Source organism: Rattus norvegicus, chromosome X, assembly GCF_036323735.1.
Source record: "Rattus norvegicus strain BN/NHsdMcwi chromosome X, GRCr8, whole genome shotgun sequence".
In the NCBI taxonomy this organism is placed as follows: Eukaryota; Metazoa; Chordata; class Mammalia; order Rodentia; family Muridae; genus Rattus; species Rattus norvegicus.
Window position 1 is genome coordinate 121828537 of NC_086039.1, and position 19092 is coordinate 121847628.

The 19092-nt window shown below is 40.8% G+C and overlaps 2 protein-coding genes across 5 annotated transcripts in view; one reads left to right on the forward strand and one right to left on the reverse strand.

Annotated features, from left to right (window-relative positions):
* Window positions 1–423: 423 nt before the first annotated feature.
* On the forward strand, window positions 424–7657 carry Zbtb33 (zinc finger and BTB domain containing 33). Of its 2 annotated transcripts, none has more exons than XM_006257485.4 (2): window positions 424–616; window positions 2899–7657. In XM_006257485.4, the coding sequence occupies exon 2, from the start codon at window positions 2901–2903 to the stop codon at window positions 4911–4913; it is 2013 nt and encodes a 670-aa protein (XP_006257547.1). In that variant the 5' UTR covers window positions 424–616; window positions 2899–2900; the 3' UTR covers window positions 4914–7657. The 2 variants fall into 2 exon arrangements, with proteins under 2 accessions (XP_006257547.1, NP_001102784.1); NM_001109314.1 differs by having other exon boundaries at window positions 549–789; window positions 2899–5218.
* Window positions 7658–7906: 249 nt separating this feature from the next.
* The window catches only part of Tmem255a (transmembrane protein 255A), a 64276-nt gene continuing 53090 nt past the window's right edge, over window positions 7907–19092 (reverse strand). For 2 of the 3 annotated variants that reach the window (XM_006257479.5, XM_039099704.2), the window contains one exon: window positions 7907–10249. In XM_006257479.5, coding sequence (XP_006257541.1) covers window positions 10085–10249 — 165 coding nt within the window. In that variant the 3' untranslated portion in view covers window positions 7907–10084. The remainder of the gene's footprint in view (window positions 10250–19092) is intronic. The other variant, NM_182822.3, reaches the window with a different exon arrangement.

Here is a 19092-nt window from a genome sequence, read left to right on the forward strand (position 1 = left end):
CAGGTTTCTTCTTAGAAGTAAACAGTGTAATTTGGTTATCTTGTTATCCTACAATTTGAATTATTATGAGTTAAATTTTAATATACATATGATAGTCGAGGTGGCTTATCGTCCGAGCAACAGGCTCACAGGACAAATTTCAAACATGGAAAAGAAATGAAATTTATGCAACCTCTGAACACTTTTAAGCCCAGGGGGCTTACACAGAGTTTGAACAAACAAGACTAGTTTCCCTTCCAGTCCAAACAGTGTCATCAGATCTTTTTCCCTTTCCCACCCAGCTATGTTCTCTGAAAATCCCAGAACACTTAAAAAGAGCTTTGCAGTCACGGAAAGAGCCGAAGGCAGGCTTCGGGCTCTTCCGGACAACCCCGACAACCCCGACAACCCCGATGCTCTCGGAAGAGGAAGGCGAGGACGCCACGCCTCCTACGCTGCGTCCTCTTTTGGCAGAGCCCGGCGTCCGGAGCGGCGTCAGTGGAAGCCGCTTTGACGTCGGCGGAAACTGGAGCGACATTTAAAGAGGTAGCCGAAGCGCTGCGGAGTCCGGCAGCTTCGGGGAGGACTCTGACCCTTCCTTGGCCGGAGGAGGAGTGAGCGGCCGCCCGCGGAGCAGGTGAGGAGTGGGCTGGGCACCGGACCCAGGAGACGGAGCCCGCCTGCGCCTTCAATGCCCTGGCCGCGCCTACGTTTGCGGTCGCCTCACTTGAACCAGGAAGCAGCGGAGCCCGAGGCCCGGCTCCTAGGCTCTTTCTTTGTGTGGGTTCGGGAGCGCTACGAGAAAAACCGGTAAGGCGCGGCGTGGTCCCCTTCACTGTCCAGTGCCAGAGGCACCCGGTACCCTCGGATAGACCTTAGGGCGTGGGGGACACCGCCAAGTACCCACTTGGCTTTTCTCGCTCTCCGTTCTGCCGCTTTGGGGGGCGGGGAGGGAGGAGGGTCTTTTCCCACCTCTCTACTAGTTTGATTGAGCTTTACTATGGGGCCCATCCGCCTCTCTAGACCCTTCTTTGGACACAACAATGCTTACCGCTTCACATGGCCCGCTACCCCCAACAGAGTACCCTTAAGAGCTAGGCCTACTTTCTCTAACACCCCTAAATCCCCCTGTCTTCGCTTTGCTGTTTGCACCTCTATCTCTATTTGCAAGAGGCTAGCTTTTTCACATGAATTGGCGTTTAAAAACTCAGTTGCATCTAAGTTCAAAGGAAGAAGAGGGAGCTGGTGGAAGAGAGATGTTAAGCAGCTGCAGGGAGCCCTGTGTTGTTGGTTTGTCTCACCCTTTGGCCTGTGGCTTTTATCTCTTCCCTACTGTCACCAGCCCTCTAAACCAATGGACAGCCAAAGATTTGTCGCACAATGCTGTGAGATGTCTTTTCCATAGTCAGGTTGCAAATCTCTGGGGAGGAAAGGCTTGAAACCCACTTGGGTTGATCCTAGGCTAACCCTGACCAGCTGGATACCTAAACAAAATGAAACCAGGTCTCAATATCACCTAGACACCTACGTTTGAATCATTCCCACATTGGAAAAAGCATATTTTCCAATGATAAAATCATGGCCGTATACAGAAACCCCTCCGTTTCAAAATGGTTTCTATTGAAACCTTCACGTTTTGGGTCGCTGGCAGATTATCTAAAGGTCACACTTTGTGATGAATGCCTTTATGATTGCCTATTAATTCCTTGGTGCTGTTAAAATGGAATGTTTTTAATTTAGACTTTCGTCCATAGTTTGTTCTTAAGTTAGGATGTTTTAAATACAGAGATACTGTTGCCTCCCTTGTGTGTTGATGTGTGAGTGTATACGTGTATGTATCACAAATACCAGGTGACAGTGACATTCTTTAGTAACTTATCGATAAAATAATTCCTTACCATACGCAACTTAGCAAGGAATAGTTAATGCATGATATTTGTATATAACGTGTTTGTCTCATAAATATTTTAATATGCACTGTTAACTGGAGAGCTGTGAAGTGCAAAGAGAAAGTGTTTGGAGTGGCACACAGCAGAAACACTTGCTATCTTCTCTGCAGTAATACCGCCTCTGTTCCAGTAAGGAACTGCTCTTGTGATCACTAACTCATTTGAAGAGAAATAGGTTCTTTTACTAGTGAACGTCATTCTTTACCAACAAAATGTGTTTGCAGTTTTTATGTAAATAAGCACTGAGGTGGACCGGTTTTCCCCTTCTAGTTTCTTGTTTCTTCAAGAGAGAGTATGTGCTGACTTCACTTGATGCTCTGTTTAACACTGCACCTCTGGAAAGTGTGCGGGGCAGGATAGAAGGGCAAGGGTAGGTAAAATATAACGGGAAATTGTGAGGTGGTAATTGTCAGTGTCTAATTGTCCTTGGCTGTGAGGGTGAACTTTTGAAGAGGATCTAACTGATAAATTATAGCTGAATTGAAGAGAGTATAAATTTCAGACATAATATTAAAAACACTAAACTGTTCTGGCATTTAAACCGTTCATTTACAGAAGCAATTTGTATGCTTGATGAAGATTTTTCTTAGAATTGAAAATTCCTATCTCTTGAGGAAAAATAAAGTAAAATTGGGACTAGGAAATGAATTCTAATTTTAAAAGGGTAACTAATGGAAATGCATTTTCCTGAATTTCAAAGGAAGGTGACCAAGGAGATTATTTTTCAGATCTGTATGACAATTTAAAACTGTCTTCACTTTTCTCAGAGTAAGACCTAAGATTTGACATACAGTCAAAAGCTAGTCTACGTAAGCAGCATATTTAAAAGTCAAGATTTAGACCAAATTTTGATTAAAATTTAAACTGTTTACCACATCTGTGCCTTACATCCTGAATAGTCAGGTACTTTGGGGTTTTTTTTTTCCTCCCTAATCCTCCCCTCTTTCCCTCTTCTCTCTCTCCCTTATAGGCATGGAGAGTAGAAAACTGATTTCTGCTACAGACATTCAATACTCTGCTAGTCTGCTGAACTCCCTGAATGAACAGCGTGGCCATGGACTCTTTTGTGATGTTACTGTCATTGTGGAAGACCGAAAGTTCCGGGCCCATAGGAACATCCTCTCAGCCTCGAGCACTTACTTCCATCAGCTCTTCTCAGTGGCTGGGCAAGTTGTTGAACTGAGCTTTATAAGGGCTGAGATTTTTGCAGAAATTCTCAACTATATCTACAGTTCCAAAATTGTCCGGGTTAGAGCAGATTTACTTGACGAGTTAATTAAATCAGGGCAGTTACTAGGCGTGAAATTTATAGCAGAGCTCGGTGTCCCGCTGTCACAGGTTAAAAGCATATCAGGTACAGTACAGGATGGTACTGCTGAGACCTTACCTTCTAGTTCTAATGACAAAAGCCCTGAAATAGAAAAATCAAAAGACGAAGCCCAAGATAATGGGGCTCCAGTGATGCCCATTATAACTGAGTCTTTTTCCCTCTCTGCTGAAGATTACGAAATGAAAAAGATCATTGTTACTGATTCAGATGACGACGATGATGATGATGTCATTTTCTGCTCTGAAATTTTGCCTGCCAAGGAGGATTTGCCAAGTAACAACACAGCGACACAGGTCCAGCCTAACCCAGCCTCTGTTGCTATTTCGGAAGTGACACCTTGCACTAGCAGTAACTCTCCCCCTGTAACAAACATCACACCTCCTCAGCTTCCCACTCCTGTGAATCAGTCAACTCTAAGCCAGGCACAAGGAAGTGAAGAATTGCTGGTGTCTTCAGCTTCAACACATCTGACTCCTAACATTATTTTGTTAAATCAGGCTCCACTTACTGCACCCCCAAGTGTCAGTTCGTCACTCCCAAATCATATGTCCTCTTCAGTCAATGTACTTGTACAGAATCAGCAGGCGCCTAACAGTGCTGTTACAGGAAACAAAGCTGAGGAAGAGGAAGAAATTCTAGATGATGACGATGACATCATTAGCTCCAGTCCAGACTCAGCTGTCAGTAATACGTCTTTGGTTCCGCAGGCCGATGCCTCCAAAAGTACCACGTTCGATGGATCGTTGACACAGAAGATGCAGGCTCCTATACTTCCGCAAGAGCCACCTTCTAATTCTTTAAAAATTTCCGATGTAATTACTAGAAACACTAATGATCCAGGTTTGAGGTCAAAACATGTAATGGAGGGTCAGAAGATCATTACATTAGATACAGCTACTGAAATTGAAGGCTTATCAACTGGTTGCAAGGTTTATGCAAATATCGGTGAAGATACTTATGATATAGTGATCCCTGTCAAAGATGACCCTGATGGAGGGGAGGCCAAACTTGAGAATGAGCTACCAAAAACATCTGGCAGTGAACCATCAAACAAGCGTATGAAAGTAAAACATGATGATCACTATGAGTTAATAGTAGATGGAAGGGTCTATTATATTTGCATTGTATGCAAAAGGTCATATGTCTGTCTTACAAGCTTGCGAAGACATTTTAACATTCATTCTTGGGAGAAGAAGTATCAATGCCGTTACTGTGATAAGGTATTTCCTCTTGCAGAGTATCGCACAAAGCATGAAATTCATCACACTGGGGAGCGAAGGTATCAGTGTTTAGCATGTGGCAAATCTTTCATCAACTATCAGTTTATGTCTTCACACATAAAGTCAGTTCATAGTCAAGATCCTTCTGGGGACTCAAAGCTTTATCGCTTACATCCATGCAAGTCTTTACAGATCAGACAGTATGCATACCTTTCTAATAAGCCAAGTGCTATGCCTGTCATGAAGGATGATGCTGTTGGGTATAAGGTTGATGCTGGAAAAGAGCCTCCAGTAGGGACCACATCTGCTCCTCCTCAGAACAAGTCAACATTCTGGGAAGATATTTTTATTCAGCAAGAAAATGATTCCATTTTTAAACAGAATGTAACCGATGGCAGTACTGAGTTTGAATTTATAATACCAGAATCTTACTGAACTCTTGGAATATCAGGAAGTTTGGGTTGAATTAAGGGGCAAGGATTTCAGAAGACCTGTAAAACCAGTCAAGGTGAAAACATGTTAATTTGACCTACCATGTCCTCTGAAAGTAGACTAGGTACACTGTTATTTTTAGAAAGTTTTCCCTAAAAGTTTGAGTAGAGCTTGAACATCCCTGAAGTATCTGTATAGTTTAGCTTTCAGCTCATTTTAAAAGGTAAATTTTTAAAGGTGCAGAGACATGGTTTTCTGAATGGATTTTGAGGAAATCTAAATGTTCTTTGAAAATTACTGGAGTTAACTAATGTACCTTAGTACAACTTATAATGTTCCCCTTCCAGGTTAACACTCTACTGCTGATTTTTCAATTTTCTAAATGTTAAGACTAAGTGTGTTGTGTTTTATATGGCATAAGAAGTGATGAACGTCCAAAAGTTGTGCTAGTAAATATCAAAGTCCTCACTTGGTGATTTATTCTGTCAGTCCAAATGGAGATCAGCCTTCTGCCTCTCTTCCCACTGTGAATTAGTCATGCAAACAAGTCTCTCCTATGAAGACTGAGTTGATTTTAGCTAACTAGGATTAACCATTGCTTATATTGCTGTGCTCTGATTTTGATGGCAAGGCCACTGTATAACTTTAACATTTGCTCCCAGGGGTAGGGGGAGCTAGCAGACATGCATGTAGTGCGGACAGGAGGTTATTTTGTGCTTATCTTTCCTCTCCTGCCTTTCTATGCTAGCAGCAGTCAAGTTGAATGGAGAGCTCCTTTTGTTCCTTATGATTAAAAATGTTCCTATCTGAAAGCTACCAAATGCATTTTTATGTGTAATGCTAGTAAAGGTTGAGATTCCATAGATGAGACTTGTGGTTTGGGGGTGGAAGGCCGCTGGCACAGCTTTTTTAATGCCCATTTTAGAATCTCCAGGGAGAAGTTTTCATTTTAAGTAGTTTAAATAGCAATCTAGAATTGTCATTTCAACAAGGTCTTTTGAGTTTTTTAACCCCTTAAAACAAGTTCCAGCCCATGTGCAAACTGCTGTCATAGTCTATAGCAGAAACCATAACTGGAATACTGCAGGCACATTGCTTCCTGTTTATTTTGACAATAATACCAGCTCTCCTCCTTTTAAGATGGCACATATTTAAACACTTAGAAGAATTTAAAATTTACCCAAGAACTAGTAATAAAAGAAAGCAGGTTGGAACAGATATATAGTTTAGCATTTATAACAGATTTAATTCAATTCTGTAAAAATTAACAATGTTTTGTAATGAACAAAAATCATAGATACTGAAAATGGTTGTTGTTGGATAGTCGTTAGTCATCTGTGATCTTGCTTATATATTTCTTAGTTCAGCATAGGTATTTTCATTCTTTATATATTTTTGTCTATTTCTCGACATTGAACTTAAAGCTTTAATCATACTTTTTCATATATAGGTCATTCCTCTGGGTAAACTAGGTGTGAAAGTGAAGTTTTAAGTGTATCTTAAGTTGGTAGCTGAGGGTATCAAGAATCAGTATTTGCAGTAATACAAAGGAAAAGGGCAGTCCCTGCTTACCGACATGTAGAGTGCTATACATTTACATTTTCTGTTTGGTAAGCTTAGGCCTGCCATCATAAGCTTACTCTTAGAAAACATAAAATCACTTTATAACTCAAGACTCTGACGTCTGATCACAATATTCATTTCCTTTCTCTGTAGCTATTGATGGCACTGCCTTTTGAGTATAGGGTCTGCTCACAAAGGTTCTCAGTTGAAATGGGAGTTTCATGAATGCAGTCTCAGCAGTTAGACATAATTCTACCAGTGTCAGCCATAATGATGTCAAATCAGTTTGTCATAGTAAAACTTGATAGTTACTACAAGCCTGTTAGAACAAACTGGGAAGTCTCTAATGGAAGACGATTTGGTCCGAATAATACTGGTAAAACGATTCACCTCAGCTGCTGTGCTCTGTCAGTCTCTAACCAAAACTTTGAAACTTTGTGCCTACTGAAAAGCAGCTTCTGGAGTTTGCAGGGAGGAGAAGAACTAGAAAGTTAAATTGTAATTTTGCTAGGAGACTCTTACATGTGTTTGGTTTTTTGTTTTTTTTTTTAATAACTTTATATATCCAAAGTTCAGAGTTTTTTGTGGAATACTCCTCTGGACAATAACTTTTTACTCCTAGCCATTATTAGATTGAAATTTGTAGCAAAATGCTGTTTACAATCTACTGTGACTATTTTTTTTTAGCTTTCTGACTACTGATTTTTCTATTTCTTTCATGTTGGCTTCAATTTTACTCAACTGCTAAATTATCTGTAGTTATTTTTGGTGGAATCTATTTGAAATAGTAAATTTGTTCAAAGAACAAGCCAACATTTTTAAAAGGTTATAGCATTCTTGAAAGATTAAACAGAAACATTTTGTTATCATTTTGGTGGTCACTATCCTCCACACAGAGTCACTGAAGAACTTGTTCGATTGAACTAAAAGGAGAAAAACAAACGAACCCTGCTGTAGGCATTTAAAATGTTATAGTGTGTGTATTTTGAGGAATTAAATGTAAATTCAATAGCACTTGCTTCTTTACCTCTGTTAGTCATATGAAACCTTGTTCATTTCCCCAATTACTGTAATTTTCACATTTGTACAATCTTCCTTATCATGGCATAAGTTCTGCTTTTCATTAATCATTACCTGATACTAGTTCATAGAGTTTATGACAAAATAAAACGTATTCATTCTAATTTTTGAGTGATTTTTTTACAAGATTGTGGTGAATGAATTATATAGGCTTTCAATCTGTTGTTTTATGTTTTTTCCCCCCGTAGCAAGAGAGAAGCTGTATTTCTGGTGACAGCATGGCAGAAATTGTCATTAGGTTTTGTGTTTGGTTAAGCACGTCGCATTGTTTCTCAAACCATTGCAGTTAAAAGTAAGTTGGCAATGCCAGTTGGTTTAGAATTCCTGTTACACACCACAAGAACACCTGTAAGTGGATAGGGAGGATAATTTTATTAATTTGAAACATCACAAAAGCTGTGTGGGTTTCCAACATGGCAGTGATACAGATTTTAAGCAACATCTAGTTTATACAGGTTTTGAATTAATATTTTAATACTTCATGCCCAGTTCAGTACTTTAAAGCAGAATTAGGAAGAAAGCAGTAAATGTTATAAAATGCAGTCAAGATACATTGGAAATACAAATTCCTTGATTACAGCAAATGTTTTGCAGAAGAGTGAAGCAGCAAATATTAATTTTTCCTAAGGTAGCATGCACTTGATATAATTCAATGTAATAAGAAAAGCTGCTCAAATTAAGAGTTACAAAATCTATAGTTTCAAGTTATTTTGTAAAGTAAAAAAAATACATAGAAATGAGTCATAGAATCTTAACACTTTAAGAAATGTGATCATTAAAGATATACTTTGTAATGGTGCCTTTAAAATATACACATCCACTAAAGCAAGGGGTAAAGTGTAAATGACAAGAAAAATAACCCTTAGATATGTGTATAAGTCAACTGATTATTAGTCCTTTTTGAAAGCCAATAGAATTTTAATATGTTCAGAAGTGTAAAACTAACAGTAACTTTGTGTAACATCAAAGGATTTTAGTCTTTTGGATTTGAAGTCTGGATAAGAGAATGTGACACTGAAAGTTTAACTGAATGTTTTTGCAAACATTTACTGTGAATGGTGAGTGCACTTGTTGTGCCTTGGTGATTCTCGATGACCAGGTAAATGGGAGCACCAGCATTTGTCTGCTACCTCCAACCATCAAAGATGGGAGGCAGCGAAATGGGCTGGAAATGTTTCCAGTGTATGTTCTTGTGTTTGCAGAACTGTCTAGGCGTCTCTGTAACTCCTGTACTTTTACATAATGCAAGTGTAGGATTATCAATCTTCTTTTAAACCATTTCTCAGGTTAAAATAAAATCCCAGTGACTGTGTTCATGCTGGAGTGAAGGCATGGGTGCCAGACTGTTTTTAACTCAACAGCTTGATGGTTTAAAGCTCTGTATAATTAAAACAACTATAGAACTACCACAATACGCCAGATGGATTTTAAATGTGTAACACTTAAGAATTTGTCAAGTTGGCTGTATCTGAGGTCTTAAAGACTTGAAATGGCATTATAAGGTTTTCATAATCTTGAATTGAATGCTGTCACAATTGATCTCAACGGGAAAAAAAGAAGGACCAATAAGAGCAGTGGCATTAAAATACAGATGAGTTTTAAGTGGTGGGGTGCAGGATCGTGCGATTTGCTGGGGTCAAAGCACAATAGCTGAAGATTAAATAGTCACAAAGATAAGTAACAATTCATACCACGACCCAACCTAATCTAGCATTTTTAAACTCTGAATTTCAACTGTAAGATTTATATCTCCAGTAGCAAATGTGTTTTGTAATAATGCAACATATAGTAGGAACACTGTCTCCTAAGTTGTCAGATGTATACTGAGATCTACTGAAAACAACACACATGTTGCTCGTGTATTTTGGTGCTTCTCCACCAGCCAGTCCTGATCTCACCACTCAGGATAGCAGGCCATTGCACTTTTCCCCTTAGGAGGTCCCAGTCACAAAAGCTGAGCTGAATGATCACAACAGCCATTTTTATAAGACTCGGAGAACAGAGTAAAGATATGGGCAGCTTTTTTCAATATCCAGACACGAGCAAACAAAAAGCCAGAACTTTCTGTATTGGAACTACTGTGTAGCCCCAATCAGCTAGGAAGGTTTCCTAAGCGTGACATTAATGGTAGGGAAAGATAGAGCCTATAGACCAGGTGATTCAACCGAGGTGCTGTCACGGCCATCTACCAAGGGCCTGAGGACAACAGTCCTTTACATAAAGTGAAGCAGATGGCAGCCACACTTGTGTAGAGGTGGAGCATCAGGAAATGCAGATCTGAAGAAGCCACACTCTTGCCGACTGGCTCCCCAGCCCTGCTTAGTGAGCTTCCTTTCTTGAAAATACTGGGTTTGGCCTAGCCAACCCTGCCCTTCCCTGATAATGAATAAGCTTCATCCCTATCTTTCCCTAGCTTGGCAAGCTATTGTAAAACTTGATGTAGAAGAGTCACACTTTAGATGTACCCTACACACTTCCACTAGAGCAGAAATACAAAAGCCACAATATCAATAGCCGACGAGTATTCCTCTTTAAGGACTGTAAGGTGGTGGCTTTTCAAAAGGCGGGTAGTAGGGTGGAGAATAACGGGGTGGCGCACTGGAGGACCACATGTAGCTGGGTGAAGGAGAGGGCGATTGGGGCTCCTGCTCATCGGAGAGTCCAGATGGAGGAGAGGATGGAAAGACTCCGGAATGCTGTGTGGTGAAGAGAAAACAGCTCACGCAGTGAGTTTGCAATTCCTCCCATAGCCATTACTATTTAAAATGAAGATACACCAAATTTGTTCCAGTTTAGGAAAATAGCTCTTAAATGTTATGATGTCGGTAAAGGACAGAAAATAGCCCCACATCAAGTCACTCAGGCTGAAAACACTGGGGATCCTCCTCCTTGCCCCTTTAACTCTACATCTAGATAGCTACTCGATCCTGTTGTTTCGGCTGCGTGGCCTTTTGAAGACATTAATCCATTTTCTGTGTGTGTCATTCAGCCCATCAGTTCTTATCTCCTCAGTTATCTGTGGTTTAAGCTTTACAACTAGTCTTTCAAAATGTCTGGGGTTTAAGAATGTTTAATAAGGTTAAGTATCTGATCCCTAGGGGAAAAAAAAACTTTTCTGTAAGAATATGTCATTGAGAAGTCTAGGGGTCAGGGGCTCATGTCACAGACTAAAAGCAAGGTTAGACAAATCAATTCGCTTTCTTGGGTCCTGGGCTGTGAAGTCCTGTTCCATATAAATTACCATTCCTTTCATTACCCATACATACACACCAAAGATCAGAAAACAAGACTTAACAAAGGCATGGGGGTGAGGGTGAGAAAACCAGTGTTAAGCATGAGGAACAATTTGTTAGTACACCAGAGGGCCTGAGAATTCAATTTTACTCTTTGTTGTCTACCTTTTGGAAAAGAGCAGCTATATGCATTTTTAAAACCAATCTATTGAGATATTAAAAGTATAATACTAAGCATGATGTCCCACACTCAGAAAAGCAAAAACCCCATATTCTCTCTCATGGGGATACTAACCTGTAAAGAATGGGGGCAGAGCAGTAAAGTGTGCAGAATAAAACCTCACCATAGCCTCGCTCTAGAGTGATTGGAGGGAATTGCAAGGGCAGTAAGAATTAGGAAACCAATTCAGGGGCTCCTGGTCAGCGCACAGAATAGGAGACCCGTGGATATTCTAGTGTAGCTGGGCTCCGTGAGTACCTGGTATTTTTTGGAGCCACTTACACTAAATTTTCTCAAGAGTTCAAGTTCTATTTCGACACAGGTGAGGTGGAAGAGGGGTCACACTTGGGATCACATCATCTTCCCAGGCGTGTAGCAATATTTGGCCAACTCTGACATGAGGCTTCCAGAGCATGAGACTAGTTGGCAGAATCTTATCCTAAGACAATGACTAGAGATTCCTAGGTCCTGTATGAGACACTGAAATATCTGCAGCACATAACGTTGAAAGCAAAGAGATTTGCCACACTCCTCTTCTTCCTTCACCCTACCAATTTACTGAATAATGACTAAATAACTGGGCTAGAGAACCTAGACAAACGTTAAAAGCAATACAACATTAGAGATTAGACCAGGAGAAGCAAGATGTCTTCCTAAGCTTAAACTGCCCCCTCCCTCCAAGAAGATATCCTTTACTAAAATAGTCCAGTTTATGTTATTTGATAATAGGTATATTCTTTTTTTTAAAGCATATTGCTAGATCATTAGGCAAACTTGTTCACCTGTGACGGTGTCATCAGTCCTGTCACTATCCTGCCCTCAGCAAATTAAATGTGAGTTAACCCCTTCCTAGGCTGGGTGTAGTGACAACGGCCTTTAATCCCAAGTAGCAGAGGCAAGTGGATCTCTGTGAGTTAAAGGTCAGCCTGGTCTACAGAGAGTTCCAGGCCAGTCAAGAATGCATAATGAGACCAGGTCTCAAAAAAATCTAACTAACTAACTAACTAACTAACTAACTAACTAACTAACGAACCCCTTCTTCCTTAATTCTTTTTCTCAGGTACTTTATCACAGCATAAGAAAAGTAAGTCATACATCCTCCTTTCCTTCTCTCGTGTTGCTTTCTTCTAGAAGGAATGTTCCTCTTAATCAGAGAGGAAAGTAAAACCTACAAAGGCAAGAGTCTCTGTGCCTGACGTATGTGGCACTCTGTCCTAAATCCCACTATAGAGGTGGCAAGAGGCAGCAGGGCACTTTTAGATGTTCATGGCTACAGAAGGGAAGGACATGTCCCTGCAGTAGAGCTGAAGTCAGTTGCTTCCTGAGAGCCATTCAAAGGCTCCAGTGGGTGGCAGCTGTCATGGATGGCAATTGTACACTGATAATAAGTTTGTTTTTGTTTCTTTTTTTTTTTGTACACTGATAATAAAGAAGCTAGTCCAACGGCCTCTGGGTTCTCCGTTCTCAGTTTCGTGCCGATAACTATCAGAGGGGTGGGCAGCCGACAAGAGGTGATCCTCATTTCCCTCCGAGATCAAAACTGGAAATCTGGAGGGTAAATGTGAAGGTTCCTGGCAGAGCTAACTGGCTGCAGTCCACATACCCTTGGGGGTTGGAGAAGAAAAAGGCCCACAGTAGCAGTACGTAGTTTCCTAGCAACAGGCAAGCACCTTGGGAAATACTTGGCTTTGTTGTAGCTAGAGAACTGGCTTGGTGTGTTTTGGTTCTTGGGTGCGAGTTGAATTTTACTGATGCTTTGAATCTCTGCACACCACCAAGTACAAGGAACATCTAAGTAGCCAACCGACTACTGGCCTAGTCGGCTCTGGCTTTCTGAGATACCTCTAAGGCCTGAGTGAACTACAGACCACCCTCCAATATACCTGAGAGTTACATGGTGTACTCTAATCATGCTAAGTGGGGAGCTACCCTTCATGAACTGAGTTGTCTCTCCAAACCCCGTCATGTGCCCTGTGCCTGTCCACATCCTTCAATGTCTATGCCCATCTCTCAGGACATAAACACACCTTTTTTTAGGAAGTCCATGAGTGTTTTACTCCAGAAGGTTCCCTGCCATTGCCTAGTGCCAATAACCTTAGAGAAATTGTGTCTCAAAGTGGGGGGACACTACAGGATTTGTTTGATTTTGAAAACATTTTCCCTGCATTCTGCCCTTGAAATAAAAGGCTAAGAATATGGAAAGGAGCAGATGAAAGAAAGAAGAGAGATGTAGAATACAAAAAATTGAATAATAGAGGGAAATGTTGAAAGGGAGGGGGGAAATAAAAGGCAGAAATGGATTTCTGAGCTTCAAGGCAACTTGTACCACCAACTCCTCCCACCCCCACAAGGTTGAAGCAATCCTTTTATTTTTTTTCCCCCGGTCAATTTAATTCAGCCACAGAGCAAAGGGTCAGGAAACACTTTGTTTCATCCACACAGTCCTGGTCTCCTTAGTGCTGATAGGTGTGAGTCACCACCCACTTTAAGCTACTTTTTTTTTGGGGGGGTTCTTTTTTTCGGAGCTGGGGACCGAACCCAGGGCCTTGCGCTTCCTAGGCAAGCGCTCTACCACTGAGCTAAATCCCCAGCCCCTTTAAGCTACTTTTATGTGCAGGAGTGCTTGCATACATGTGTCTGTGTGCCGTGCGTAGCCATAGGAAGGTATGAGATCTTCTAGAACTGGACTTAGAGATGTTTGTGAGTCTCCATGATGGGAACTGAACCCAAGTCTTCTGCAAGGGCAGCAGGTGCTCATAGCTGCTGAGCCACCTCTCCAGACCCTTGTTTTAAGGCATGGTTTCATGAGTCCAGGTTTGCCTGCAATTTACCACATAGCTGAGGATGGCCTTTAACTCAGAATCCTCTGGTCTCAGTGCTCTGACTCTTGCATGGCAGGACAGGCTCCATCATTGGAGAAGCAATCCTTTTATTAAATGAGCTCAGTTTATGTGAGTCAGCCTTAATGGCTTCAGTGAAACATCATGTACTTTCAGGTGCTGAACAAAGAATATAAGCAGCGCCATTTGCATTTCTCAGAGACTGAGACTTTTGGACTTAAAGCTGGCGGTTCACCAAATGGACAAGAAAAGGACAAGCTCATGAGGAAAGGAGAGGAACTAACCTAACATTCCAGACTGAGACATATGACTGGGAACCTTTGAGGTTTTAGAGAAAGCTACACTGAGTTCATATCTGTAGGGAAACAATAGGAACTGGTAATGCCCTATAGAATGTGGGCATAGCTAAAGCCAAAGGGGTCCTGGGGAAATGATTTCAAAAGGCAAGAGAAGTGGTGCTGGGGAGGTGAGAGGCTAAAGCCATCTCAGCATACGGCCCCCCTATGTTGAAGTATGGGAAGTACATTAAATGTGAGGACACAGCGAAATGTAAAACTGAAGTAGCCTGTCACCCCACATGCAGGTCTCACAACTAAACAAATCCTTACCCGTATCTGACCACAAGAAGTGTTTCCCAGCCCTCCTAACTGGATCATTACACAACAAAGGCATGATTTTGAGGAACTAAAACAAAACCCTGTTAGGGGGCCAGTGAGATGGCTCATTCTGTAGAAGCACTTGCCACCAAGCTCTATTTACACACACACACACACACACACACACACACACACACACACACACACACACACGCATGCACACACGCACGCACGCACACACTCAGCACATGCACACACAGAGAGAAAATTAATTCACTAATTAAAACCATGAATCTTTGCTCTCATTCTTCTATTAACCTCAGAGTGAAAAGGGAATAGAAATGATCAAATGAGAGTCACAGAGATAACCCTATTTAGAAATGAACAAAATGGAGAAATCTTTCAGAAGAAGGTCTTTCAAAGTCTGACTATAATGAAGGTCAGTTTCAACCTGAGAAGAGCAAGAGGAAGCTCTGGTGTCTTTTTTTTTTTTTTTTTTTTTTTTGGACAGACTCACTCAGACTCACTCTTCTGGCAGTTTGACTCACACAGCTGGTGTGCATTTTTCACTTTTCTTTTATTTACCTAGAATCATATACAAATATTCCCCAGCCTGTTGTATGTTTTATTGGAAGACTGGTATTTCCTTTTTGAAATTATAAGTGACTGTACATTTGGAAATAAAAGAATCCTCAAGTTATATACTAAGTTCTAGAAAAAAATAAAAAATATTCCCTCCAAGGCCTACACCACAAAACTCTAAAGGCTCCAAGAAGGAAATACAAAAATTCAGCATGAGCCTAAGAAAGAACTGAAAATGTTCAGGAAGCAAGCACCTGAGCAGCCCCTAAATCGGAAATGGATGGAGCAAGGAACCCTCTTTTCAGGGGAGATCAACTTGATAATCTAATGAAAAAGAGTAAATAGGACTTTCCTCAAGTCGTATTTAGGAAACCCATGAGAAAAAAAAAAAACAGTAATATGTGTAGATATTTAACCCAGGGAGAAGAATCTATAGGCATTCAGATTTATAGCTTCTCCAAAGAATTCTCCAAATTCCTCTCTGGAACCAGCAGTTATGGGTAAAAAGGCTTCTCCTCCTCTTCTGACTTATCTGAACTTGAAGTCACTTAACCTCGCCATTATTTTGTCATCACAACTTGACAAATTGCAGTGGCAAGAGTATTTTATTGATGTATAATTGCTCAGAAAATAATGCTTGTTATTGAAAAGAAGACAGACAGGCTTATAATCTCAGCACTTGGGAGGCTAAGGCAAGAGGATCATGAGTTCAAGGCCAGCCTGACTATAAGGTGAGACCATGCCTCAAACAAACAAACAAACGAAAGAATAGAGGATTCTGTAATCCTTGATATTCTTGTTACAAATACAGAATGGAGTGGGGTTTATTTTGAAGGTAAAAACATAGATGTTCTTTAATTTTTAAATATATACATATATGTCCACATTTACACATGTGTATGCATACACATTTTATCTGTGTGCATGCACACAGGTATGCCGTAAGTATGCAGATTACCACTTGTGGAAACTGGTACTCCCCTTCTATCATGTGGCTACCGGGGATTGAACTCAGGTCATCAGGCTTAGCAGCAAGCAGCTTTACACACTTAAATATTTATCTCGACCTCTCTACAGTAAATTTTGTACATTTTGATGGGATGACTGAATTGTAATTTCCCTCTGAATCCTTTGGGTTTCTTTCCTCACACCACTTATCTACTTTTTTGTCATGACTGTCCTCTGACTCCCTTAAGTCTGTAGACAAATCATTTAATACAAAGGATGTCTTACTCAAATTCTACAGCCATATCCCCAGGCCACAGTATCTGACCAGGCATTGTTTGAGCTTAAACCAACAATCCAAGTCATCACTGGATTATTTGCCAATCTTATTTTGATCCCTGGAGTAGGATTTAAACAGAAAATAATAAACAATTATGTGTCTGAATATCTTAGATGGAGGTTTCCTATTAAGAGTTTGTGTTAACTGTCACACTAGATATTATCCCTAGTTGGAAAGTGCACCATGTCATAAAACTGCAAAGCTTCTGTAAGGCAAAATTCACTGTCATTAGGACAAAACGACAACCAACAGATTGGGAAAAGATCTTTACCAATCCTACATCTGATAGAGGGCTTATATCCAAAATATACAAAGAACTCATGAAGTTAGACTCCAGAGAGCCAAATAACCCTATTAAAAATGGGGTACAGAGCTAAACAAAGAATTCTCAGCTGAGGAATATTGAATGGCTGAGAAGCACCTACAGAAATGTTCAACATCTTTAGTCATAAGGGACATGCAAATCAAAACAACCCTGAGATTCCACCTCACACCAGTCAGAATGGCTAAGATCAAAAACTCTGGTGACTGCAGATGCTGGCAAGGATGTGGAGAAGAGGTACAACCACTCTGGAAATCAGTCTGGAGGTTCCTCAGAAAATTGGACATTACACTACATGACGACCCAGCTATACCTCTCTTGGGCATATACACAAAGGTGCTCCAACATACAACAAAGACACATGATCCACTAAGTTCATAGCAGCCTTATTTATAATAGCCAGAAGTTGGAAAAAACCCAGATGTCCTTCAACAGAGGAATGGATACAGAAAATGTGGTACATCTACACAATGGAGTACTACTCAGCCATCAAAAACAATGACATCATGAAATTCAGAGGCAAATGGAATGAATGAACTAGAAAATATCATCCTGAGTGAGGTAACTCAATCACAGAAAAATACACTTGGTATGCACTCATTTATAAGTAGATATTAGCCAAAAAGCTCGAATTACCCAACATGCAATCCACAGACCACAGGAAGCTCAAGAAGAAGGATGACCAAAATGCGGATGTTCCCACTCCTTCTTAAAAGGGGGAAAAATATTCATAGGAGGAGATATGGAAGCAAAGTTTAGAGCAGCGACTCAAGGTATGGCCATTCAGAGCCTGCCCCACATGTGGCATACACACACACACACACACACACACACACACACACACACACACACACACACACACACATACAGCCACCAAAACTAGATAAGATGGATGAAGCTAAAAAATGCATGCGGAAAGGGACTGGATATAGATCTCTCCTGAGAGACACACCCAGAGCATGTCCAATACAGAGGTCAATGCTAGCAGCAAACCACTGAACTGAGAATAGGACTCCCTTGGGGGGGAATTAGAGGAAGGAATGAAAGAGTTGAACGAGCTTACAACCCCATAAGAACAACAATGCTAACAACCAGAGCTTCCAGGGACTAAACCACTACCCAAAGACTAGACATGGACTGACCCAGGGCTCCAACTGCATATGTAGCAGAGCATAGCCTTGTTGGGACACCAGAGGAAGGGGAAGCCCTTGGTCCTGCCAAGGTTGGGCCCCCAGTGCAGCGGAATATTGGGGGGCAGTAAGGGGGATGTATGGGGGGAATACCCGTATGGGGGAGGGGGATGGGATGGGGGCTTATGGACAGGAAATTGGGAGGGGGAATAACATTTGAAATGTAATTAAAGAAATATATCTAATAAAAATTTAAAAAAAAAGAAAGTGCACCATGAAGTCTAACTTCCTAAAATCAATACAATTTACTTTGATATGAAAATGAAAATAGCTCATGACAGAGGCTCACACCTATATTGTCAGCAGTCAGTTTGAATCAGAAGTATTTGCTACAACATCAGGGCTAGCCTTTCTATAGAATTCAATCCCTGGGATGTTCTTGATGGAAGGCAAGAACAAGTTGTCCACCTCCACACACACATGCTGTGTGACACATGCATGTACCTCCACAAGCAATACACACACACACACACACACACACACACACACACACACACACACACTTATTTTTAAGAAAAAGAGAAAGGAAAAGAAAAGAAAGGAAAGGAAGAGAAAAAGTGAAGACTCCTCTTTTTTGTCAGCCCACAACCTCTTTATCCGAGAAGTGTTTGTTTTACTATGTAGGCCCCAAGAGGATGGTGCCATCTCTGGATAAACGTCAGCATAGTTGAATTCTCTTAAAAGATAAACATGCTGTCTCTGTCGCTATTGATATTGTGCTCTTCCTGAACATAGTTACCACCTAACTGTGTTTTTAAAAAAAGACTAAAGCTGTCTTTCTGTGGCTACAAGGCTTTAGTGCAAATTTCAGCATAAGGCTTTTTCTAAGCCTTAATGCTCTGTCCTGGTAGTGATACCGTATTGGACAGGGGTGTACAAGTCTAGGTTTATATTACCCTGTTATAAAGCTGTAGACCTCTCCAAACCACATGCAACTAAGAGCTTTAAAGTTTCAGCTATTTTGCTACACTAAAGCTGAAATCAGGTTCCCCAAAGATTTCTGCCTACCAAACATTAGCTACAAATCCTTTCAGAAAGTTTATGTCCCCTTGTATTGTTCATGGGCTCTAATCAAGTGAAGCAAAAATCATTTTGAGTTTTGTTCCTTTAAAAGAATTTTCCTATTGTCTCTGAGTTTTGGGTTGAGCAGAATGTAGTGTGACTTGATTCTTATTTGGCAAATGGTTTTCAGAGGTTCCTGTAAAACAAAGACCTGGTCTTTGTTCAGATGGGGCTGATTTGGTCCCCTGCACTCTGAGGAGGTGATGCAA

Bases quoted from the DNA above. Each gene is read 5' to 3' on its own strand.
- Zbtb33 (XM_006257485.4), top strand. From the start codon at position 2,901: ATGGAGAGTAGAAAACTGATTTCTGCTACAGACATTCAATACTCTGCT.